A 25,767-nucleotide genomic window follows, 5' to 3' on the forward strand; every position below is an offset into this window, starting at 1 on the left:
TTTCATTTTGAAGTGAACTAATCCTTTAGTTTGCTTTTCTAATGCAAAACAAATACAAACTTCTTACTTTCCATAAAAAGTAACAATGTTGTATAGTTACTTTTTATGGTGATATACAATAATATAACATAACGTGCTACATTTAAAACTAAATCCTAAATTCTGCTCTTTACAATATAAACTGTCTTTTTAAAATTATTATTATTTTATTTTTTTTACTTTGTTTTGCTCAATTTTAATCTATTTGTTTCCTCCTCCCAGGTCAAAATATCAAGAAACAAGATGCAAAACATTCAGACGATAGAGATGCAGCTACCTGTCCTGCGAGAGAGTTTCCACTCCTCTCCCTTCAGAGAGAGAGTGAAAGAACGGAGGAAGAGCAGCCTGACAAATCTTATCAGAAGACAACAGCAACAGTTATTACGCCAGCAACAACAATCAGAATTGCATCAGAAGCAGCAGCTGTCCCCAACCTCACTGCACCACACTGGACATGCTCAGTTGGTCCGCTCCTCCAGTAGCCCGGCGGAGCAAATAGATGAGCTAGAGAAAGTGAAAGAGATTGGGAGGCAGGGGGAGCTGTCTCTCAGACAGTCCTCAGCTACAGCGTCACAGCCAGCATCATCACGGCAGCTGCTCTCGGCGGTGAAGAGAGAGAGAGAGGGATTAGGAAAGGAGGGGGAGAAAGTGCAAGGGAGCGCGGAGAGGGATATAGGAGAGAAGAGAGAGCAGCAGAGAGAACGAGAAAGTCAGTCTGAGCACACACATTCCCAGCATGGCCTGATTGCTAAAGGTGTTCGCCTTCTGAGGAACATGGGAAACCAGGAGGCCAAGCAAAAGAAGCCTACCATCACAACTGGAGTGGAAGGTGCTGGGAATTGGGCGAGCACTGAGGACCGAGACCATGAGCATCTCAAGAAGATTAAGAAAAGTAAATTACCGAGCGACTCGGGCAAGAAGAAATCGGAGGGCTCCAAAAGTTCGGTATTTTCCAGCATCCGTATTCGCAAGGGCCTATCCCGGAAAGTGTTGTCCAAAGAGGATGTACTGGATGGTGGGATTAGGATTAAGAGCGTGGATGCCAACGACAGCAGCAATGGTGGAATATCAGGTGATGAGCTGGAGGGTCTCACTCCAGACAGTAAGCAACTCGTATCAGAAAGCAGGCAGTCGAGCTTGGACATGACTGAAGATGATGTTAAGGGAGAGACTGAGGGATCGGGGTCGGATACAGACCTCTACAGCTACCACTCAGCCACAGAGGCTCAGGATCTGCTGTTGGATATTCAGAGGACCATCAGACAACAGCAGCAAATGGAGGGAGTTGCTGAGGGGCAAAACTGTAGCGATGTGGTCTGGGAAGGACAAGTAGGGTCCGAAGACCAGGTCACTCCGTGTCTTACTAGTGGTAGCTTTGCTTGTATGGGTGAACCAGAGAAGGTAGGAGGAGTATCTGCTTCTGACAGCAAAGAACAAGATCTTAAATGCAGTAGGGAAACAGTAGGAGGAGTGATTACGACATTAAAGGTTGAGCAAGGTGGCGAAGTGACTGATATTGCAAATAAAGCTGTACACTTGACCAGTTTGGCCAATGACTATAGCATTCAGGATACTTTTACTGAGACAAGTAGTGTCCAGGATATCTCAGCTGTTACCAGATCAACCAGTAACAACAGTTTTCAGAATACTACAGAAACATCCACCTCCTACGAGAGCGCTGAGGAGATCTTGGAGAGTTCATCTTTATCATCTCCTCTTGAAGAGTGCCATTATGGCAACAATAGCCTGACCCAAAGCCTAGAAGTTGGTCTCAATGCAAACAATCAGACCAGCTCAACATCCAAAATCAGCCGGGTCATTTTCATACCACAGAAGAGCATTAGTAGTGTAGAGCTGAACGTAGAGGGTGATGGTGGTGTAGAGGAGGTAGAGCGAGGGTGTTCCAACCAACAAAGAAGGAAAAGCAGTGCCGCTGCTATCACACAGTGGGCATCCGAGAACTTTTTAGGCTCGGGGTCACGACCACGTAGAACTTCCAGTGCAAACCTCGGGGTTAAACCTTATCCCACGATACACACTTCTTACGTTAAAACAACCACCAGACAGCTCACTTCACCCATAATATCTCCTTCCCCAAGCCCTATGTGTCCTCGCAGGGTTGTCTCAGAGTTAGGCTCAGGTCAAGGATCATCCAGAGCTGGGAGCTGGAGAGCACGGAGACAGCGGTCCTGTAGCATTGCCGGTCCAGTGGGTTGCCATGATGAATGGTGTGAATCCATACATGTTCAATCAGAGCTTATTGAGAGTGGGCTCCAGACCGTCAGTTCGAGGTACACACCCTCCGCCTTTCCAGATGTGTTTTCAGGTGAGTCAGTGTGTGTTATGAGTTCACACTCATAGTCAAAGAGACCTGATTTTAATTTTAGAATACATTACATGAAACTTGCCCAGAATTTCCCCCGAGACTGCCCATCATACACCTCACAATTGTTTGTAAAAATGGTCAACTCTAACAGAGTCGACTGTTTTCACAGACAATCATATATTGTATGATAGGCACTGACTCCTGATATTTTAGCTTTAGACTCTGATTGTATCTAGAGGACATCAAACATGATTGATGTTTTGAGCTGACTTTCAAACATTCATTTTTTACACATCTCCTAGAAATCAGGAGCATGTTTCTGAACAAGTTTGTTGTGTATGGAATGACTTAAAAGCCAGGTATGGTGTGATCCTCAGTCATAGTGCATGATGCCCAGTTCTTCTAAAGCCATTTACAAAGTTCCCATGTGTTTTAAAATCAAACATCAGTGTTTCATGTACATTTATTGTACATTACATTTAATGTACAGTGTTTAAATGTAGTGTGTTTCAGCCTTTAGTCAGATGCTGTTTAAACTGTGATTTTTGTCAAGTGAGATCCATGTTCCTTGATCAATATCCTTATTGGTCCTGGAACAGCATTCATATCAACCAGTCCGATTTTATGGTTAGGTTTAGGGCTGGGTTTGGGTCTTGAATTCATTTGAACATTATAATTATCCTCTGATTTTAGGTGTAGGGTCAGGGTTAGAGAAAGGATTTGTTTGACAGGAATGTTGTGCCCAGACACCCTCCCAAAAAAGATGTTGGAATATATTTTCACAACACATGGGAGGTAAAAATGTTGTCACAGACATTTGTGTTTTGTGTATAATTCCATGTCATAGGAGAAGACAATATAACAGTTAGTTGCCTGGGCATGATTTAAATCTCTTTTTCTTTTTCTGTACTTTATTCTGGTTCAATCCCCTCAATGCTCAGTGAGCAGTCAAAAAACATAAAACATGGCTCTTAAATATGTATGCTACACACACACAATCCCACAGAAACACACACAGACACACATTAGCTGCTGGCTAGGAAAGCTCTGGCTTCTGCCTCATTGAGTCAGAGTGCCACAGGAAGTTACTCAAATACACACTTGTACAAAAGCACACACACACTGTTTTTAAGTGGTTTAGGCATAGAGAATGCTCTTGACAAACCATTCATGAAGGTTACACCAGGACAGATCAGATACAAAGGAACAGAAAAATATTTTTTTTTTAAAGGTGAGATATGAACACTTCAAATGAAGCATTTTTCATTTTTTCACCTGTTAACTTCCTGTCTAGATACAAAGCTAGCATCCATATCTGAATGTGTTTACAAAGCCTTGAAGATATTGAAGCATCAAATGCTAACTGTGCCAAAGGCTACATGTCTTTGAAACTCAAAAGCACGATTGTGCACAATAAAGCATTGTGCACAAACTGAATATTATGCTGAACCTGCTGTTTACAAGAGTAAATATGTTTCATAATCTGATGTGAAATTTTTTATTCTCATTAAAATGTTGACATATTCATTAAATGCTACAGTATACATAAATTCATTTTTAAACAGACTCATATTTATTTTCATAAGGATAGTCTTGCATGCTTTTTTTATATAGCGTGCTTAACACTTGCTGCTGACTGCCTCAAACAAAACTTGAAGATTTGAACCTACTTAAAATCATTTGCTTGATCAAATTTTAGTTATTCTTTTAAAGCATTATCAGGCTGCTAACTTTGTTTATAGATGAGACAGCCGAGCCATGACATCAGAATTTAGTTCATCCACAATCTTTTTTCATTTGCTCAATAGACGATACATGATGATTATCTAACAAGAAGCACCCCCCAACACACACGCACCTTTTTTTTTTTTTTTTTTTCTTCTTTTTGCTGCTTATTGATGTTGCACAAAATCAGCCTCTCTACCAGGGTGTGATATGAGACTACAGGATGAGCTATTGAGTTTGTGTCCACCTGATATATTAGAGAAAGGAAGTTCACGTGTAGTTTTGTGCTTGGAGTGGATAAATATTCCTTTTAGGAACATGCACACACACACAAACACATGCTTCAGTTCACCAAATAAAATGCCACAATTTCTGCTTTATTTGTTTGTCTGACTTAAAGCGTCAGTCCCCAAACACTATAGTCAGGGTCAGTGGGGAAAAAAATTTGATTCAATGAGCAGTCTATAACAGAAGAACTTAAAGGTGCACTAAGCGATGTTGGGTGACGTCACTTCTTGTTGACGTTCGAAGTATTGTCAAACAAAACGGAGACTAGCTTGACCCTCCCTCCTCCTCATCCCGTCCCGTCATGTGCACGCGCACTAACCCCCCAACCCCCACCCCCAAATCATTCTTGTTGGTTATTGGCTGGAACACTGTTTGTTATGTTTCGTGGTCCAGGTTGGGCCAGTTTGTTTTTGTTGCCGTTTGTGGAGCCTGGGCTGTCTACAGAGATCGCGTTTTTTTACAGTGTGTTCAGGGGACAGGCAGCTAGCGGATGGTGAGGAGATGCTGTGTGTGACAAAAATGTTTCGGCCTAAAAAACGTGTGACATCGCTTAGAGCACCTTTAACAGTTACACACAAATGCAGTATTTTCACCTTCTATATTACTTTCAATATGAATCTTCTCTATTTCACTCTCTTACAGGTCGTTCTCTGTTGGAGAGGTGTTTGGTACAGTGGGGTTGTTCTGAAGATGACACACAGGATGCTGAGAGATTCTGTTCCCGTATTCTGGCTTTGGGGATTCTACAGCCCTTTAGTGACTGCATCAGGGAACTGCCGACAGGAAGTGATGTCACAGATAAGCCCAATTTCAATGTATGGCCATCCAATTCTTTTCTCTTGCTTTATAAGGACATTCACAAAAACATCCTTATTATTGTTTTTTTATTAAAGCATCTGAGATGTATTCTGCCATGTATTATTTGCCTGCAATGACATCAGTCGTGGGATCTCTATACATACATGCCTTAATATTTCTATTATGAAACATAAACCACATTTAAATTCAGGTTTTCAAGCGCTGAAATGACTTAAATGCATGTGTAGAAAGTGGTGGAGAGTCTTGTGCATTTTTCTTGCTACCAGTAGTGCAAGTGAGGCATGGACTGATATGAATTCACACAGGTCCATTTGACCCACTTGAAGTGATATTTAATGTATAATTTATTCCAAATCACCTTTTTTCACAGTGTACCAGATGTCTTTTCAGGCCAATGTGTTGTCCACTTGTTCATGTTGACTTGTTATGAAAAATTATGTTACATTGGTTTAAGTTTAGGTTTAGAAAACGAATTAGAACATTTTGATTATGCCATATTTAAATGAAAGGGATAGTTCACCCAAAAATGAAAATTCTGTCATCATTTACTCACCCTTATGTAGTTCCAAACCTTTATGAGTTTCTTTCTTCTGTTGAACTAAAAGAAAAATATTTTGAAGAATGTTGGTAACATGTTGACTTCAATAGTAGGAAAAAAAAAATACTATAGAAGTCAATGGCTACTGTCAACTGTCTGGTTACCAATATTCTGTAAAATATCTTCTTTTGTGTTCAGCAGAAGAAAGAAATTCATACATGATGGGTGAGTAAATGATGACACAATTAAAATTTTTGGGTGAACTACCCTGATTTTAATGATGATTTTGACTAAATATATTAATTCAAAACAGAATCCATACATCTTTCAGCACAGGTTTTGTCTGTGAGCTCAGTACTGAATTTCATTAGTAAGAAGCAGAAAAGCTGTTGATGAGTGTTACTAAAAATATGCCAGATTTCACACATCTTATATCACTTCGTTGAACAACCCACAGAGTTGATTCGGCCTGAACAGATGTGAGATGAGTAGGGTAACTTTGTGCCATTGTTTGAGACAGAGGAAGAGAGGCTCATTATGTATTTATTATCTTATGCATGAGAAAATAGTGTGATTTATTTTATTTTTTAATCCTGCTACGTTACACAAGGCACGTTGAGATTATCAGTTGAATGCTGTAATACAGTACTGTATGTGAGAGTAATGTGCTAGAACATTGCAGCAATGTTGTCATGTTTCTTTGCTCGGCCACCCCATGTGACCTGAATAGAACGAATCTCTCTCTTTACTCTTTTGCTCCGCCAGTCAAAGCAGATTTGTGTCTGAACAGATGAACATTTAACACCGCTTCTCCGACTTGCCCTTCCCCCTTTCTATTTCACCACACACATATAAACACCTCCTAACCCGCATTAGCAGTATGAACACATATTCATGTTGTGAGTGTTTATTTATAGATGTGTACGACACTCTTTCACAAATATGCGTAAAAATGTGCATCCGGTGCTTTTGCACACTTAAATAGACACATCTGCATGCATAAGCCATCTGACCAGGTTACATAAGATGGGTCACATGCCCTCTGTTGCTGCTCTATCTTTGTATTCATCTCTCTATATAGCAAACATAATTCATTATCCATTTATCATCTATCCAGCTGCCTATTTGTGTATTTTTATACCTATATTCATCAATATTTTGCTTTCACCTATCTAAATGCAGTGGAATCTCTTTAGTTACAGTAGGTTTTTGAGCAAAAACAATATCATAGGCTTCAGTGTTTGACTCAAGCTATTCAGCCTACTCAGGCTGGCAGCCAAATAAACCTTAATGTTTCTTAAGGGCAGTGGAAATTAGACCTTTTCATTTTATTGTGTAAATGAGAATGTAAATGAGGAGGTTCTGTATTAATAATCATCTACTAATGAAACATTCAATTCTCATTATGCATCATTCGCCAAATTTGAATTAAGTAAAAATATATTTCTGTTCCAAAGTATCGTTTCAAAGACTCTTAAACACTTAAACACACTTCTCTGGTAATTAATTTAATCACCACTTTTTATTGTATTATACTTATCCCAGAGCAATGTTATTTCTCTGAATCTGTTCAGACAAGTGTTTCTCTTGACCCTTGTCCAATCGGCAGTAATCATGTTTTAAATTCTCCCTTTCCATGTAATGGAACCCATTTCAATATTTTCTGTTCTGTTTCGTTCTGGCCTGTTGTACACCTTTCCAATATGGTGAGATTTCCAACACTCGATCCGAGTGGATCGCAGTTGAACTCCAGCTGAAACTGACCTGTTTAGAGCTGGTTCTTGATCTGAGAAGTAGACAACTGAAAATCTGTGCACTATTTGCATGATGTTCCAAATTCATATGCCTTTATTTCTTCTGTGGAACACAAAAACTGAATGTTTGCAAAATGTTCATGCTGTTTTCTACAATAAAATGAAAGCTTAAAAAAGGACAAAACAGCACAATAAAAGCATAATTAAAATAGGCTATAAAACTTGTGCACTTTATTTCATATCTTTTGAAGCCATACAGTAGCTTTGTGTGAGGAACGGTCTGAAATCTAGGATTAATTTAAATCGTGTGTTTCATTGCATGAAAAAAAAAAACCTGCTTGGACATTTAGACAGGTTTCAAAAGGCATCAGTTTTGAGTAAATTACAGAATCTTCCTTTTTGGGTGAACTGTCCCTTTAACACACACTGCTGCACAGTGACTGAAATAACCTAACAATAACCCTGTTGTGCTGGTAGATGGCAGAGCATGACTTAATACTGTGATTTCACTTGCTGTGATTTCAAAAGGACACCATTAATGCCACTATTCACTTTAATGACTGTCTGACTCTTGTATATAGCCTAGACAGATTTCATCAACAAATTCACAGGTATGATGTAATAGATGCATGTTTCTATAGCCAACAGCCATTTCTGTCAGGACCACTATCGTCAAATATGATTGACAATTAGCATAAAGTTTGGTTTGGCGGTATAGTTCTGTTCTGGGCAAGAACTCCCTGCGCATCCATGCAGCCAAGCATGGATAAGAGCAGGGAGAGCAGCAATAACCCCCCTTAGGGTAAACAGAACAGAACCAACATGAATGTATTGCAGATATAATTAATACCAAATCCTGACTGACGAGAGGAGGAGCTGGGGATGGAGGAGGGTAATTTGCTCCTGAGAAACACGATAGCTGCAGATAGCACTGAAGGAGCTTATATATGTATACAGTGATAGGCGTTGTATTCCTATAGGTAGACGCGGATCAGCTGATGTGAGCTTGACTAACGTGACCTGCCAGAACTGAGGCTATGCTTGATGTTTGTGTATCAGATAGTGTTGTAGTATTCCAGACCGGTCTTGGACTTGTCTCGGTCTCAGACTAAGGCCCCGTCCACACTACTGCGTTTTCGTTTAAAAACTGAGACCTTTTGCTACGTTTGCACCTCCCGTCCACACTAAAACGGCAAAAACGGAGACCCAAAACGGAGAAGTTTAGAAACGCTGCCGACCCGTTTTTCGTTTTGAATCTCCGGAGGGCGTTTTAGTCTGGACGGGTCAAAACGGAGGACTTTAGAAACGATGACGTAGTAGAGGCTAACGCTCGGCTCTATGATTGGGTGTCATCAGTCATGGCGTATATCTTTGCTAGCAGCTGTTGTGCAAGTAAATTCTGCATTTTGCAATGCTATAACTGCCTACATGCGCCGGAGGCAAGCTATCATTCGAGCGATCTGTGACAATTCCCGTGTGCAGCGGCGGTATCGACCGTACATGGAGCGTCGGTTTTGGGTTAACCCGGGAAGAACCAGCGCATGGTGGGATAATTTTATCAATGAAGTTGTGTTTACACCGGCACGCGCATGCCCAGTGTTGGTGAATGGTCACGTGATCCGCGTTTTCAGTCGTTTTAATGTGGACGGAGATCAATTCTAATACGCAGCTAAAACGCTGGTGTGGACGGAGATCGTATTCGTTTTAATTCTCCGTTTCTAAACTAAAACGCAGTAGTGTGGACGGGGCCTAAGAGGACTCAGGATTTTATTTCAAGACCACAACTGCAGAGATATCACAAAATTTCTGGTGCATTGTCTGATTTATTTGTTAACTTCATAATTAATGTTCCTGGAAGTAAAACTTCTTGTTTAAAACGCAATCAATAACTTATTTCTAATTCTGGGGTGGTGGTGGCGCAATGGATAAGACACATGCCTTTGGTGTGAGAGACCCGGGTTCGAATCCACTGTGAGACACCAATGTGTCCCTGAGCAAGACACTTAACCCCTAGTTGCTCCAGAGGCGTGCGACCTCTGACATATATAGCAATTGTAAGTCGCTTTGTATAAAAGCGTCAGCTAAATGAATAAATGTAAATGTAAAATGTAATTCGATTTATTTTGTTTGTGTCAGAGATTTCACCAAAATTAATACAAATGCCCCAAAAAATTCAAGATATGATTGCAAAAAAGTAATTGTATGAGATCTTGTTTTTTATATTATAACATAATGCTATAATTAAGAAATATCACATGAGCAAGTGAGCGGTTTTCTCGAATATGAGCTTGATTGCAAATGTGAAATTGATTTTATACAAATGTTCAATAAAAAAGAAGTTAATATTAGGCCATTTATATTTTTTTCTTCAGCTATGAAAACAGTTCCAGACAAATCCATAGCAGAGCTGTTGTGCGTTTCTGAGCAACATACAGCGGTGTTTCATTACTGAATGAATCCGCTTCTTTGAACGAATCGGTTGAATAAATTATTCAGTGACTCACTCATTAAGTGATTTGCTGCCATCTACTGCCTGTTTTAGTTTCATATTTAAAAGTCATTTTATTTATCACATTTATCATTTTATTTTTCCATCATATTTGTATATTCAAACTTTTTTTTTAAATATTAATCTCAGCATTATTTATGCAGTTGTAATTTTACTAATTCAGATGCACCTTCTGTGCCATCACTGCAGTGCAAAGATTAATTTTGTTAGTGATTTAATTTGATTGGTAACAGCTCTATGTGGTGTTTTATTATTCCAATTGTGTTATTTGATTAAATAAAATATATTTATCAGGCAGTTAATGTGGACTTTTTAGATGAATTTGACGAGTGCTGGTCTGCTCTTTGTCTAGACTTAGTCTCAAATTCTTGGTCTAGTCTTGGTGTCAACAAACTCTAGTTTTGGTCTTGGCTTGGTCTCCGTTTAGGTGGTCTTAACTACAACACTAGTATCAGGGCAAGAGTCTGTCTGTCTATCTATCTATCTATCTATCTGTCTATCTGTCTATCTATCTATCTGTCTATCTATATGTCTGTCTGTCTCTCCATCCATCCATCAATCCATCCATCATATTTCCTTAGAGAGAAAAAAAATGCCGTTTTAAAACCACACTTTTTAAGCAAAACAATATATATATTTTTTTTTTTTTTTTTTACAATTTAGATATATTGTTTAAAATTAAGATTATTTATTTATTTATTTTATGTATAATGCACTATTTATGTATGGACACTTTCTGATTTGGGACCACTGTATAAACACGATGCACACCAATAAATGTATTAACCAGTAAAATGCGTTTTATAAAACAGTCAAGCCTGTTATTCTATAGCTTGTAAGGTTTACCTTTAAATGGTGTTATCATGCAGTGCAACTCTGCGGCACGTCTTGATCGAATGACATGTTCACTGCATGCTTGCGCAACCCCCCACTGATGTGAATGGACAGCCTTGAACAGCCTTTCAATTTGTATGTGTGAACATGCTGGCAGTGTCAGCCAGACAAATGCCATGTATTTTTTCAGCTCTGGTCAGTGGTGTTTGTTTTTTTTTCATTCAGTTTTCCAGCAGAGGTCGCCCTTCACACACTACTGCCACATAATCATACCTTTTTCTTGCTGTCTAATCAGGAAAGCAGTCCCAGGAACTGAAGGCTATTTTTAGATTCCTGTATTCCGTTTAAAGCATTTCTTGCCCTAATCAGCTCTTTTAACGCCAGCTCTCTCATTCGTTTGCACACTTACAGAATGAGCAGCTGTATACCTGGGCTCCAGTGGGACAGAATGAGATCAGAACACCTGGGCGGCTCCAAACAATGTGGCCTCCGACCCCCACTTCTGTACAGGTGCGAGTATGTCTTCCAATATGGTTTTGTAAGCCCAAAATAAGGATTGTGCGGTCATTATTCCCATTATTTTGAATGTATTTGATAAACACACATTAATATGTAATGTGTAATGATTACCATATTCAAATTCTAGGATATAATATTTTCGGTACAATACTTCGCTAAAATACTTCAAAGAAAGCCATGATATTGCTATCTTACATCAAAAAATATATAGTTTACCATGGTACCATGTCCAAAGTTAATATCTTGCTGCTACTCTTACATGGTACATATGGTACACGAAACACCACCCCAGTACTTTTTATATGGGTAACAAAAAAATCCAAAATTACCACGGTAATGCCATGCTTTTTGAACATGGTTCCATGGTAATACCATGTTTTTTGGACATGTAATATGATCAAATATATTTGTATTATTTGAAGTACCTTGGAGTATCATGTAAAATCATGTGACATGATAAATATCAACGTACCTTGGTATTTAATTCCATTACTGTACCATAGTACATTTTTGCAAGAGCTATGTGTAATCAAACACGCATTTATTTTTGTCTTTTGTCCATGTATGTTAATGTGTGCAGACTCTCAAATAGTTTTAAATATTTCCCCAATAGGTTCGACCCCCTCATGTTACTCATAATGTATTTTACTACTCACTAGCCATACGTGTCTTTAACATTGCTTAACATTCTGTAAACAGCATCCTAACAGCATCTTATCCTGATCTAAACATCTGTCCAGCAGGCGCAGTGCCTGCCAATGCATTTTAAGATCCACCATGTTTGATTTTTGAAATGATAAATGACCAGTGCATTCCAATGTTCAAAGCACACACTCGCAACACCTTATATTACAGATTATTCCTCATGTTTCTTGTAGGAATATTCCTGAATGTGATTCGAAATGCAGATCTTTTGGGGGAATATGTCTTTTTTAATTACATTAATACTTGTAATACTTAACATATTGTATATAATGCCCTGGTACACGTGACCATATCAAATCGCACGAAGGAACTTCTCGGACTACTAATGACTCTAGAATTCCTAAGGGGCTTGAAGGTCTGGAGCCAAAATTTACCAAAGCTCCCTGGCTGTGGAAAAGGGTTTTGTGAATGAAAGCGTCTCCCCAAACCCATGTCAGTCTGACAGGGCCCAACATGTAACCAGACTCCATGTGTGTGATATGTCCCCCCCCCCCCCCCAATCATTCACACAGACCCACACAAACTCTTTGAAGCCGTTTGAAGCTGTGTAAAAGAAAGGCACAAACCCTTCCCTCCTCATTCCCAGAGACTCTGCGGCTCGCCTTTTAGGAGTCCTCAGAGACGACTTCTGGAGTCTAGACTTGTTGGACTTCCTTGACCCTCGCTGCCAGATTGTATGTGTGTCTCTGTATGTTGTGTGTGTTTATCACCATGTTTGTGTGTTCGCCAAGTGCATCCCTTGTGTGTTGTGTGCTGATTTTTACACGCTGGCTGTGGTTCTTCATTCATTTCCCTGGGTTCACTCTCTTCGCTTTATCCAGGAAGCACCGCAACGTTTTCCATGATCAGCCAAAGTGCTTTTATTGACTTGTGGGATGCCACATGCGTGCCTGGTCTTTGCTATTAAGAAACACGGCCCCTTACTTACAAACACACACTCACTCATACCATTCCTCAAAAAACGTAGTCTCGGAGGAGAAACTAACATCCGCTAAAACAAGGCACTAACTCATGCTTGTACGATTGCATGTGACAGGAGGTGTCTGTGTTTTTCATTCCATGCTGCTGTTTCTTTTTAAAGACGTGAAGTCTCTTTTTTCTGTATCCTGCTCTCCACAGGATGGATCCACGGGGCAATCTGGGATTGTTCCAGAAGGGACTTCCGTTTCCATTCAGGAGCTAGAGCGAACAATTGAAGAATTACTTTCGAAAATATCAGATATGGAAAAAGACAATAATGAATTGGATGGCACAAAGCTTGGAACAAGGGATCAAGAAGTGGGTGATAATCAAACCATCAAACAGTCTAAAGTAAATGAACAAGGAGTTCTGCGCCACGTGAAAGCCATTCAGACCTCACCTGTCGAGGAAGCCTTTAAAATTCCAGTGCCTTTTTCAGACCAATCACAGACTCCCAAATTAATTGACAGCGCCACTTCACCAATTGGACTGCCCTATTCCTGCAGCTGCCAAAGAAAACAGGAAATCAGTCCCCCTGCCCCACCCCTACTTCCTGCTGTTTCAGGTGTATCGACACCTTCAGCACCAGATGTATCAATTCCTCCACCCCCTCCACCTCCACTCCCAGGTATTGTTCCACCCCCTCCTCCACCTCCACTTGTAGGTATGGTTCCGCCCCCTCCTCCACTCCCAGGTATGTCTCCACCCCCTCCACCTCGACTCCCAGGAATGGCTCCGCCCCCTCCACCACCTCCACTTCCTGGTATTGTTCCACTATCTCCACTTGTGGGCATGGCTCCACCCCCTCCTCCCCTCCCAGGCATGGCTCCCCCCCCTCCCCCTCCACCTCCTGGCTGTGGACCTCCACCTCCCCCTCCTCCACCTGGTTTTGGGCCCCCACCTCCCCCTCCTCCACCTGGTTTTGGGCCCCCACCACCCTTTGGTCCCCCTCCACCCTTCATGGGGTTTGTGCCGCCCAGCATGGCTCAGGAGTCCGCCCCTCTGAAAGCTGTCATCGAGCCTCCAAGACCCATGAAACCACTCTACTGGACCCGGATTCAGCTACATGCCAAAAAGTAAACTTATGCCTCATTGACTGAATGTTTTGAATGTTTGTGTTTCACCTTATTACATTCGGCCAAGGTTTAATTATGATCACACATACAATAATACAAACTGATATTTTTTTTTTTCTTGCACATAGGGATAACAAAAGTGCTCTGGTGTGGGAGAAGGTTCAAGAGCCATCCGTAAACTTCGACGAATTTGTGGAGAAGTTTGCCAAAAGCGCAGTTAAGGAAAAGAAGAAACCTATCTCAGATACCATAACTAAATCAAAGGCCAAACAGGTAAGAAGACTTTTCTACACCCACACTGATTGTAATCATTGGAGCCCAACAAATAGGCCATACCCTAGTGGACCTTAGTATGCCCACTTCGTCTCAGTTCCCAGGACAACATTCCCAGTTGTCTGCCCCTGAAGATAGCTCTACCCACACCTCACCACACACAAAACCATTAACAGTGATTTCACACGCACAGCTTGTGAATCAGAGCCTTACAGACGTTCAGTAAATGTTATAAGCTCTACTTAATGTTCCATCAACCAAAGTGTGACTGTGAGACTCTTTGATAAGTCTGTTTACCATCAGAAACGATCCAGGCATCTACCACATCTGAAGCTAATCTCTCTCTCTCTCTCTTCCGCTCTGGTAGTGGTGTGAAAATTAGTCATTGGTGAGAGTTTTGTGGGTCCTTCGTCTGGAGTCGAACAGATTTCTGATAACAACACACAGCTCCACAACAAGCTCATTACAAACTGCATCACAAAAAAAAAAAACGATTATATTTAATTGTCCTGCAGCTGTGTTCGTCAACTATGAATTAAGTACAGATATTTAGTGTTGTTATCATGAAGATAATTTCCAAATATATATACCATCCTTAATAAAGAGGAATGTGGCGCTACCATGGTACAGTAATTGTAACAAATGGTAGTACTGTCATACTTGAAATATACCATGATACTGAAATTCATATACCATGGTGTTACAGTACATAGTACTACATGGTCATTTCAAGAATACCAAGGCAGTACTTTTGTGCATGTTTTTGTACAAGTACTATGGCACTAGAATGTTTTTCTTTGAAGTATCCTGTAGTGCCACTAAAATACTGTGGTATATGAATAAGGTAATCATTCCCAAAATCATTGGTATTCCCATCCAATACCATCTTTGTGCCATGGTACCACCACTTTTTTATATAAATGTGGGTAAACAAGGTTTTTATGAACACGTTTTGAGAATACTCAGTGGTATTGCCTACAAATAGGATAAATGACAAACTGGATGTTTAACCATGTAAATATTGAGAAATTCATAAGACTTTTGAAAGTGTTCTGTTTGCTCTTTCTCTCTCTCTCTCTCTCTCTCTCTCTCTCTCTCTCTCTCTCTCTCTCTCTCTCTCTCTCTCTCTCTCTCTCTCTCTGTCTCTCTCTCTCTCTCTCTCTCTCTCTGTGGTCTGTATGATCTGAAGAATGGGAGGGGGGGTCTGTATTGAGTTAAAACCCACAACCCTCAAACCACCAGCCAACCCAGCGACTCCAGTCAGCCTAGTGTGGTCATGCCACACTTTATATGTGTGTGTGTAAGAGAAAGAGAGAGTGGGTGTGTGTAGCATTGTTCACTAGTTGCTTTAGGCCTATGGTTACAGTTTGCTCATATCAGTCAAAATTACAGTGCTAATCTAATCAAATGCCCACCTTTCACATAAATTAGATATATCAATTAAAAACAGCTGCCCGAAGCTCCATTTGAGCCCACATTATCATGTTAATTTTATGAATCATATTCATTTTATGGCCCATTACTTTGGCAGGAGTTATCTAGTTCTTTAGCTGGTAGTTACTGTACGACCGCCGGACCTCCATCCTCCCTCATACAGCGACATCCCCGGTTCCCACCAAGACAGTGCTAAAGTATGGAATCAATTCTCATTGGTTGGTAAGCGTCTGGTTTGAGATCCAGCTCATCACAGGCATGAGTGTGTTTCCCACATCATTAACGTAGCACACCACTCTGCAGTCGGGCTGTATTTAGTGGTCATGAGCCCCGTGGAGATAATGGTAGCCAGTGGCTTCCTGATGATCACACTGAGCCGCCATCACACACTTTCAAGTGTGGCCTGTACTAGAAGGTTTTCATGGCTCCAAATTCTTTCCAACAATCAGAATTAACATGTTGTTAACGGACGGCAATGAAAGAAGACATGTTTACGATGGCACTCAATGTACACGTGTTAATGCACAGAAGACGCTAAAGCTACAGTGAACTAGCAGAGGGCAGAGCTCAGGGAATGTTTTCTCTTTCAAAAAACAGTGAAAATTTATACAGAATATGTGAGGTATTCCATGCATCCACACGCATCCACTTGTTTAGAAATGCCTGATTTGAAGGGGCCGTCTGAAAGTGTCAAAATCTAACTCGGTTTAATTGGACCAGACAGGTCTGTCATTTGCATAATCACTGTGGTGTTCTTTGGCAGAGCCAGAAACGGGAGAAAGTAAAGTTCTTTTGATATATGTGGATGCTATGCATGAAAGAATGAGACAGGACCTCTCCATAATGCCATATGAGGAAACAGTCATAAATACTCATACTCATACTTTGGCTTTGTTTTTGGTTTCCTTTTTAGGCCAAAGTACCTCTCTGTGCTATTAAATTTATGAGGGCAGCCAGATGAAATACTGTGTTTATGGAATTTTTTGTATTATAGTATAATGTGGCTGATGTTTTACTACAGTAATGAAATAATACCCTCTGTCTCTCTCAGGTTGTCAAGCTGCTGAATAACAAACGTTCTCAGGCAGTGGGGATTCTAATGTCCAGTCTTCATTTGGATATGAAAGATATCCAGAATGGTAAGCAACCCAAATAAGTGTTCTTTGCACTTAGTATGGCCATTGCTAATGTTGCGTGTGTGTATGTGCGCACACTTGTTCTGCTGTTGACTACTTGTCAAGTTTCTAAAAAAATTAAATAAATATATATATATATATATTAGGTGTGTGTGTTTTTGGCTAAACCTCCTGAGATTGTGCTCAGCCTCCTGCCAGCATGTGACCTCTCTAAGGGGGAAAAATGATGTCACGGCCAATTAAGAGGCATTGTTCGGTGATGTTTATACAGTTACTGATTGTGTTTGAAAGCTGGAGAGAGAGGGTTGGTTGCGTCTCAGGGTTCAAGAATAGGTTGATACTGTAGATCTTAATGAACATGATGATTTGAGTCGCATCCTCTTTCTCATTCTGTTCTGTTCTGTTCTTTTACTGTAGTTACAGTTTTAATCTGTTTTTGCATAAACCCTCAATGTCCTATTTCTCTGCTTAAGATATTTCCGAATCTGTCTCTGGAGTCTTTTTCTCTCTAATTCGTCTCTTTATACCTCGCTTATTGTTGTCATCACTCTGTCTGCTTATTCATCCCCTTGAATGGGCTATAAAGGAAATAATGCAATTTCTTCTCATCACATGTTCGGGAATGTTAGTCCTGTCTCGCAGTGCCCAGAGAACTCTTGATTGTGGATTTTTATGTGGTGAAGGAGTTACTGAAATAGAATACAAAGGGAAAAGGCCAAATACTAAGACAATTAATTAGTAAAAGTAGGAAAATGTTTTAGAAAGGTTAATTATTTCACACATATATCTTGAAACTGCCTACACTTATCTTTTGTTCCTTTTCTCATCCAGATGATGATCTGTGCATTTCTTCTTTGGATTAAAATGAATAAGATTACCTATGAAAAGCAAAGAGACAGTAGTGAACAGTTATTATTATTAAATATGATATGATATTAATTATATTTTTTCAGTTAATCTTTGTACAGGTTACATCCATATGACAGTATTGTCACACACTGTGAAACTAGTCTTTTTGAGTTAGTCAATGAATTCTTTACTCAAACCATTCATTCGGATCCACTGGTTTATTCAGGAACGCCACTGTTGTTTGGATATGTTCAACGGTTGATTCTGCTTTGATTTTGGAGTCGGTGCAAAAATGGACCCATGTGTGGTTACTTTTTAGTCCTGGATGGATAAATAGTGTATTCTTCAGCAACATAGTCTAAACAATGTGATTTTTTTTTTTTGTCATTCATTGGTTAACAGGCGGCAGACAAGCTGAATTCTGTTTTCTTTCAGTAAAAAATTTCCATGCATAATTTCCCTCCAGTCTAATCCACTGTAACAACAACCCTTTTTTAAATTCTATTTTTCTTTCTTCGTTTTAATGAATCAGCAAGGCTGGATGCAGTTTTAAAAACCACATCACATTATGTGAACGGATACCTAATATTTTACACACACACACATATGCACACATCCTTTAAACCGGCGGTATTTGAAGACATTTTTACTGGCTCTTTGAGAATTTATGGGCACAGTCCCCATCTATTATGCAGCTCAGTACCCACAATTCAGCACTGGTCGAGTCTCATTGGGTCTCGCTGCAATTCCGCCCAATGCAGAGGCCAGTATGTTTGGCCAGAGTAAACCACCAAATAGAAACAAACAGTTTCTCTGACAGAGCTATTTACCCAGAATCAATACATTCCTCAACATCACGCTTCACCACACTGACCTGGATCAGGCCCTTTGAGGAACTAGGAAAGAATGTCGTGAGTTGGTTTAATTGCAGAGTTTAAAGGTTCATGCAAAGTTATGAGGCATTTTTTTACAGTCAGTAGAAATGTTACCCGTCTGTCTCTCTTTTCTTTCATTATTCAATTATCAGCCATCAAACAACATAAAAAAAAAAAAAAACTCTTCTCAAGATTACGACTTGTTAGGGAACCTAAACCTAATCTGGTGCAACTCCTCTGTGGATTTCCACTGAATCGCTCCCTTTGTGTCAACTTTCTTGTTTCCCTCAGCTGGTTTTCATAAGATCTCATGTTTGAGCCCTTCACAAGCTGAAAAACACTCCTGCATGCCTGACTAGAACACAGGCTGCTCTTGCACCAACACACTTGGTGACAAGCCTTTGATTTCTACTCATAACAGTCTCAGAGTTTCACAAGTCAGCTCGGTGTTTATGCGTATGTGAGATTGGATTCCTCAACGTGTGACGCCGACCCCCTCCGGACCTTTTGTTTGTTATGTTTCTTTAGTGACTCACACACTTGTTCTGCAGTGCCGTCTGTTTGGGTCTTCTAAGCTATGTCACAGGACATTGTTTTGTGGAAACATTCTGAATCATGGCAGCGATCACAAAGAAAGCAACAAGGAAACATATGTGTATGATCATGTCCTTATATAAAATCCTTCTCTTCTCTTTGTTAGCCAAACATTGTACTGTTTTATAGTTAGTGGTGTTTAGAGAGAGAAGGTGGTATGTGTCTGTACAGCTGAAGAATTGCAAACATGGTGGCATTCGCTCGACGTTTGGAAGATAGTAATTATGGACGTTTGGCACAAACTGAATTTTGTAAACCTGTTAAGTACTAAGAAACTGCTTATGAAATGTGTAACAAGAACAGAAATGTAGAGTAACATATCTAGAGGTATAAACCTGAGCTAGCATTGTTCACTTAAACAAGGCATTTAATCCAAGGTTGCTCCAGGGGGATTCCTCATGTAATAGGTGTTATTTGTATAAGAACTTCAGCTAAGTGATGAGCTGTGTAACAGTAAAAGTGCACGAATTTCAGGTGATTATAGTCATTGTGGTGTAAAACGTATAATTGCGTTTATAGTTTAGAAATGTGAGAATTGTTTCACAGATACTCCTACTACAATTTCCACGGAGCCTTTCTGGTTATATCCTAATTAAAGTAAATGGGCCAAGATATTATTATTATTATTAATATTATTATTATGTGTGACACCAACCCCCTCCAGACGATTTGTATATCATACTTACTTGATCTGCAGTGCATACTATTTTATATATTTATTAAATTATATTACATTTAATTATAATAGTATAATATTTAAATTTATATTAATATTGACAAACAAATGCTAAGCACGTCTTAATTTAGCACAATTTATATAGCAGAGATGCTGACCCCCTATGATTAGTTTTTTTCAGTGACTCACACTCACTTGTTCTACAGCATAAAATATTTCATTTATTTTTATGTATATAATAACAACAGTATAAGTACTACAATTTCAATTAAAAGTCTTATTTAATATTGATAAACACATGCTAAACACGTCTTACTTTAGCATAAATCTCTGTTCTATAATAATAATAATAATTTTAGTTATAATAATTGTATTATTTGTATTGTTATTTGTGTCATGCCTCCGTATGATTTGTTTGTTTCTTCAGTGACTCACGCTATTTCATATATTTATTATATTACAAAATAATAATAACTATAAACACACTTTTATAACTGATCACTTTTTCTTTCTTTTTTTCAGCTATTAAATTTAGAAAGCTTTCATAACCATTTCTTCCTCAGATTTTAAATCAAGACCACCACACTAAACTACTGCATCAGTGTTTTGGGGAAGCACAGACCACATCCCTGGACTTCAAGAGACAAATTCTTTGTTTGGAGACTTTGTTGTGGGGGTGTGGGGATTACGCTGTTGTTGTTTGTGTATGTGGCGATTGGGGTGTAGATCTGGTGGGAGTTGGTGTTGTCAGGTTGATGACAGGTTAAACTACTGAGTCATGGATTGAGCATACTTTTTTCACTCTCTTTTCTTGTCTCTCTCCCTCTTTCATGTGTTCCCTCTTCCAATCTCTTCTAAGGCTGCAGTTGTTCTCTTTGATATCTTTCTCCCATAACAGGAGGAATGCTTTTGCTGTCTGTCTCCATTTTATACATCTGAGCATTGGCCAGATATGGATGTTTTTGTTATTTTTTCTTGTGTGGTTTCTGGAACGCGCCAATGATCAATTTCTCAATTCCCCAAATGACTGAACACACAAAAGTTAGCCCATAACATCTCTATTTAGCACAGAAAAAAAGTGTTCAGTCAAGCCAGCTCAATAACAGCCCTGCTAGAGATTCAAATGCTTTTATTATGTAAAAAGAACTCTGGAAAATAAATGTTTGATGCTGAGTAAACACATTTTGGTTGTTAAATCATATAATCGACCGTGCCGAACTGTATAGTTTGGGTTTGGTACGATTTTTTAATGCTAATGAAAGAAGTCTCTTATGCTTACTAAGGCTGAATTTATTTAATCAAACTTACAGTAAAAACACAATACAGCAATAGTGAAATATTATTTAAAAAAAGTTATTACAATGTAATTTATTCCTGTGGTGGTAAAGCTGAATTTTCAGTATCATTCCTCCAGTCTTTAGACATGATCCTTCAGAAATCATTCTAATGTCTGATTTGGTGCTCAATAAGCATTTATTATTATCAATGTTGAAAACAGTTGTGCTGCTTAAGATTTTTGTAGAGACCGTGACTATTTAATAAATAGACATTTCGAAAGAACAGCATTTATTTGACATGTAAATCTTTTGTAACATTAAAAATGTCTTCACTGTCACTTTTCATAAATTTAATCCATCCTTGCTAAATAAAAGTATTCATTTATTTCAAGAAAATGTATTAATGTAAAATAAAAATAATTAAATGATAAAAATAATTATATTAAATTATTAAGTAAATTAATATATTGGTTTTATATTTTAGATATTAAATTAATTTTATTTATTTTTTTAATTGTGGAACTTATTGTTTTGATTTATGGACATATTATGGTCATGGATTTTTTTATATGAATTACTTTGATTTTGATATTACTCAAAGAAAAAAGAAAAAAAGTGTTTTGGTATTTTAGTTTATAAATTATAAATAATATATAAATTATTTTCAATTCCCAGACAGTTGTCGATCAGTATTCCTCATAGTGTTCCTCTGTCTGAAAAATCATTTGAATAGATCTGTATTCTTGATTGGTCTGTCATTAATGGATTCTCTCATTTTTCATCTCTCTTTCTCTCTTTGACAGCCATCTTGAACATGGACTGCACAGTGGTGGATCTGGAGACGCTCCAGGCGCTGTATGAAAACGTAAGCCCACAACATGACAGGACGTGACAGTCCAGATAAGCAGATGTGATGAATCCTGGCGATCCTTATGAAGTATGAATTCCATAAGTGATCATTTATCATATCATATCATTAAACTCTTAAACCTCTCAGAACTGGACAGGATATACCCTGAGATCTTGGAGCTCTGCCTTGACGCGGTCCACTCCAAAAGAGAGCTGCGGAAATGTGTGTTAAATACCAAAACAAACATGCAGGCCACAAACACCGCTGGAATGAGTAAGGTTTACCATGGAGCCAGGGTGCGTGTCACTGTCTGAGGGAAAGAGAGAGAGAGGAAACAAGACGACTGTTTAGAGACAGACATGCAGACATGGAACTGACAACAGGAAGACAAATGGAGAGGATGAGGTTTTCCCTCGCAAGAATAAAAAAAGGACAGTTGAAAAACTCAGGAAAAAAAGATTGAGCAAAAGAATTGCAGCTTATGTAACTTTTTGGCAGTTGCAATTACGTCAGTTTGACGTGGCGGCATAAATCAAACCTCTTTCTTGGAAGATCCATGAATCGCTCTTAGATGATTGGCTGCTACCAAATACTGATTTTCTTTAATTCTTTAAGTGTGTGTGGGGCGCTGATGAGTTTGCACTCCATGATTCGCCATGTGTATTGCAGCAACGGTCATAAATCTTGCTGTCAACACAAGAGGTCCTTTACATGTTTTCTGTGTGTGAGTGTGTGTGAGTGTGTGTGAGTGTGAGCTGCACTTCATTCTAACGAGATAAAGACCGGGCGACGGGAGTCGTAGCCACACATCATGACACCATAACATTTCTCACACAAGTCTGATGATATCTTGGCGCTATTCTTGCTGTTTTGCTCTGTGTATCATTTTGGGAATATGGCTTTCATTCATATGTCATTGCATCATACGTATCTTACTAATATTTCGGCACATACATGTGATTCGCAGATTAGTTTGCAGTGTTGGTTAAGTTACTCTAAAAAATTTTATTAATTGCTAGCTACTAATTATGTCTTTAAGAGATTACTGGACTAATTACACTCTCTTTCAAAAGTTAGTTGTAAGAAGGCTATATACTATGTAACTTAATTTGATTTTTTTTTTAAATCTATTTTATAATCAAATTTTATAAATATCTAATAATATCTTTATTTAAAAAAAAAAAAGAAAGAATCTTCCAAACCATGTATTTACTTTACCCAACTACACTTTGATAAACCTATAATAATGTTGGGATGGATTTTGTGGGAAATTGCACAATTGTCATTTACCCGTGCGTGTCACGTAACATCCGAACAGAGCGTAAAGTAGTTCCGGCTGTGTGTAATGTGAAGCTAAAAATGGCAAGCCTCCGTGGAATCACTGGTTGTACAAATCTGCTCTGATATGATGTCCTGTATTCATGTGTACACCAGTGGCACTAACATGTGCATCCACGCAGAGCCGAAGCACGACCAAAACAATGTTCTTCCACAAGACACATGCGCTTTTATTTTTAACCACTAGAGGGCCAAAAGTCTCATAGTGTAGCATTGACAAATAATAATATGAAGTTATGTGTTTGTGTAGAATTGTGTATATGTGTAGTAACTTTCTGCTGAAAACTATCTTTCCTTCCATCACTCTGTTTTTCCTCCAACCCACCCACCCGTTCCCGCTGTAGCTTGAGGCAGTGTTGCTGAGTTTAAATGTTGAGGTTGTTTCTCTTTAGTGTGCGAGACTCCACGCTGTCTCTGACTCCTTCAACCAAAACCACAGAACACCCCCTCACACACACACACACACACACACACACACACACACACACACACACACACACACACACACACACACACAGTATATCCCCACTTTCCTCTCTCCTGCTTTTTCTTTCTATTCTCTTTTTCACTATCTGACTCAAGCACAGTCTGAAGTGTGGATCACTCTTTGTATGTTGTGTTCTTAATCAAAGGTCACAAAACAACACACAGCAGAGATCATTTTCCCGCATTACAGTTTATATCACTATTATTATGAAATGTTCGATTACAAGTATATAAATGTATTTTCCCATTTTAATAATCACATTTTCCCTCTCTCAGTGTACCTTCATTCTATTCTTTTGTCAACCTCACAGAGAGCTCAAAAAGAAGAGATGGATCAGATTGAGAAACATATCAAGTCTTCAAAAAACAAAGAAAATTCAAAACCACTGGACAAGCCTGAACAGTATGTATCCATCCATCCATCCATCCATCCACTTATTCTCCTTATTCATTCCTTAGTCATTAATTTGCCTCCCTGTCGCTTTGTGTTTGTCTGTCACTGTCAGGTTTCTGCTACAGTTGTCAGAGGTTCCTCAGTTCTCAGAGAGGGTTTTCTGTATTCTCTTCCAGTCCAGCTTCACGGAGTGTGTTACATCAGTTCAGCGTAAACTAGAAACACTGCTAAGAGTCTGTACGGTGAGAAAGAACTTGAAGCACACTAGTCAGATTGCACTTACATATATTTCAAGTTGAAAGGTCAGATAGAAAGCAGTGAAGAAAACACATGTGCTTCATCATCTTTCTCTTCTCGGTTTACAGGCTCTACAGTCAGGTCAAGCCGTCCTGCAAGTTCTAGGTTTGGTTCTAGCATTCGGGAACATTATGAACGGGGGCAACCGAAGCAGAGGACAGGCAGACGGATTTACCCTTGACATCCTGCCCAAGTTAAAAGATGTCAAGAGCAGTGTGAGTAAATATGAGATCACTGTCACCAGTGTAAATAGACAGGTCACCCCCAAATACTTTCATCACTTACTCACCCTGATGTCATTCCAAACATGTGTATGACTTGCTTCTGTGGTACACAAAAGAAGAATGTTTCTGTCTGTTTTTGCCCAAACAATGAAAATCAATAGGGTCTTAACATTGGATCCCATTGACTTTCATTGTATGAAAAAAAATAAAAATAAATTTTTTTTTTTTTAATATATATATATATATATATTAGGGCTGGGGGAATTAACGCGTTAATCTTTGCGATTAATTTGAAATGTTTAACGCGTTAAAAAAAATAACGCAATTGACGCAGCACTTTTTTTTTTGCCTCGTTTTAATGATTTCCTGTTGCGTCTGCTATTAAAAAGGCCGAAATATGCCGTCCCGCCCCTCCATGTTCGGCGGTCAGGTTTCATTCTCGGGCAGCTTTCATGAGCGGGTCTTTTCCGCTCGGTATGTGCGTCGCGCTCTGTGCTCCGCGCGCACGCGCGCGTGAGTGTGTGTGTGTGTGTGTGTGTGTGTGTGTGTGTGTGTGTGTGTGTGTGTGTGTGTGTGTGTGTGTGTGTGTGTGTGTGTGTGTGTGTCGGTCGGTCGGCGCGCTCTGTGCTCCGCGCGCGTGCGTGTGCGTGTGTGTGTGTGTGTGTCGGCTCGCTCTGTAGTTAATGGCCCAGCAGCGGCGAGCTCTCCGTTCCGTGTGTGTGTGTGTGTGTGTGTGTGTGTGTGTGTGTCGGCGGCTCTGTCGTTAACGGCCCAAAGGCTTCAATCATGTACTAAGCACTGGAAAAGTAAATTCCACTCAAGTAACGTGAAATTTCTCTGTTGACTTCTGTTTGCTGAGCTGGTATAGCCATGCTGGGCAACAATGGTAAAATGACCTGCTCTGATCACATGCTCTGGTAATAATAGCTTTGTAGGACTATATTTTGTTTTAATAATTAATAAAATAATAAT

The 25,767-nt window shown here is 39.3% G+C and overlaps 1 protein-coding gene across 1 annotated transcript in view; it reads left to right on the plus strand.

The window, feature by feature from the left end:
• The first annotated feature begins 267 nt into the window (after window positions 1-267).
• fmn2a (formin 2a) overlaps window positions 268-25,767 on the plus strand; it is a 38,243-nt gene continuing 12,743 nt past the window's right edge. Inside the window, exons 1-10 of the mRNA XM_082144089.1 lie at window positions 268-2,365; window positions 5,021-5,193; window positions 11,244-11,342; window positions 13,176-14,092; window positions 14,221-14,365; window positions 16,851-16,938; window positions 22,010-22,071; window positions 24,192-24,283; window positions 24,387-24,516; window positions 24,640-24,786. Coding sequence (XP_082000215.1) covers window positions 283-2,365; window positions 5,021-5,193; window positions 11,244-11,342; window positions 13,176-14,092; window positions 14,221-14,365; window positions 16,851-16,938; window positions 22,010-22,071; window positions 24,192-24,283; window positions 24,387-24,516; window positions 24,640-24,786 — 3,936 coding nt within the window. The 5' untranslated portion in view covers window positions 268-282. The remainder of the gene's footprint in view (window positions 2,366-5,020; window positions 5,194-11,243; window positions 11,343-13,175; window positions 14,093-14,220; window positions 14,366-16,850; window positions 16,939-22,009; window positions 22,072-24,191; window positions 24,284-24,386; window positions 24,517-24,639; window positions 24,787-25,767) is intronic.

This window comes from Leuciscus leuciscus, assembly GCF_965113295.1.
Source record: "Leuciscus leuciscus genome assembly, chromosome: 17".
Lineage (NCBI taxonomy): Eukaryota > Metazoa > Chordata > Actinopteri > Cypriniformes > Leuciscidae > Leuciscus > Leuciscus leuciscus.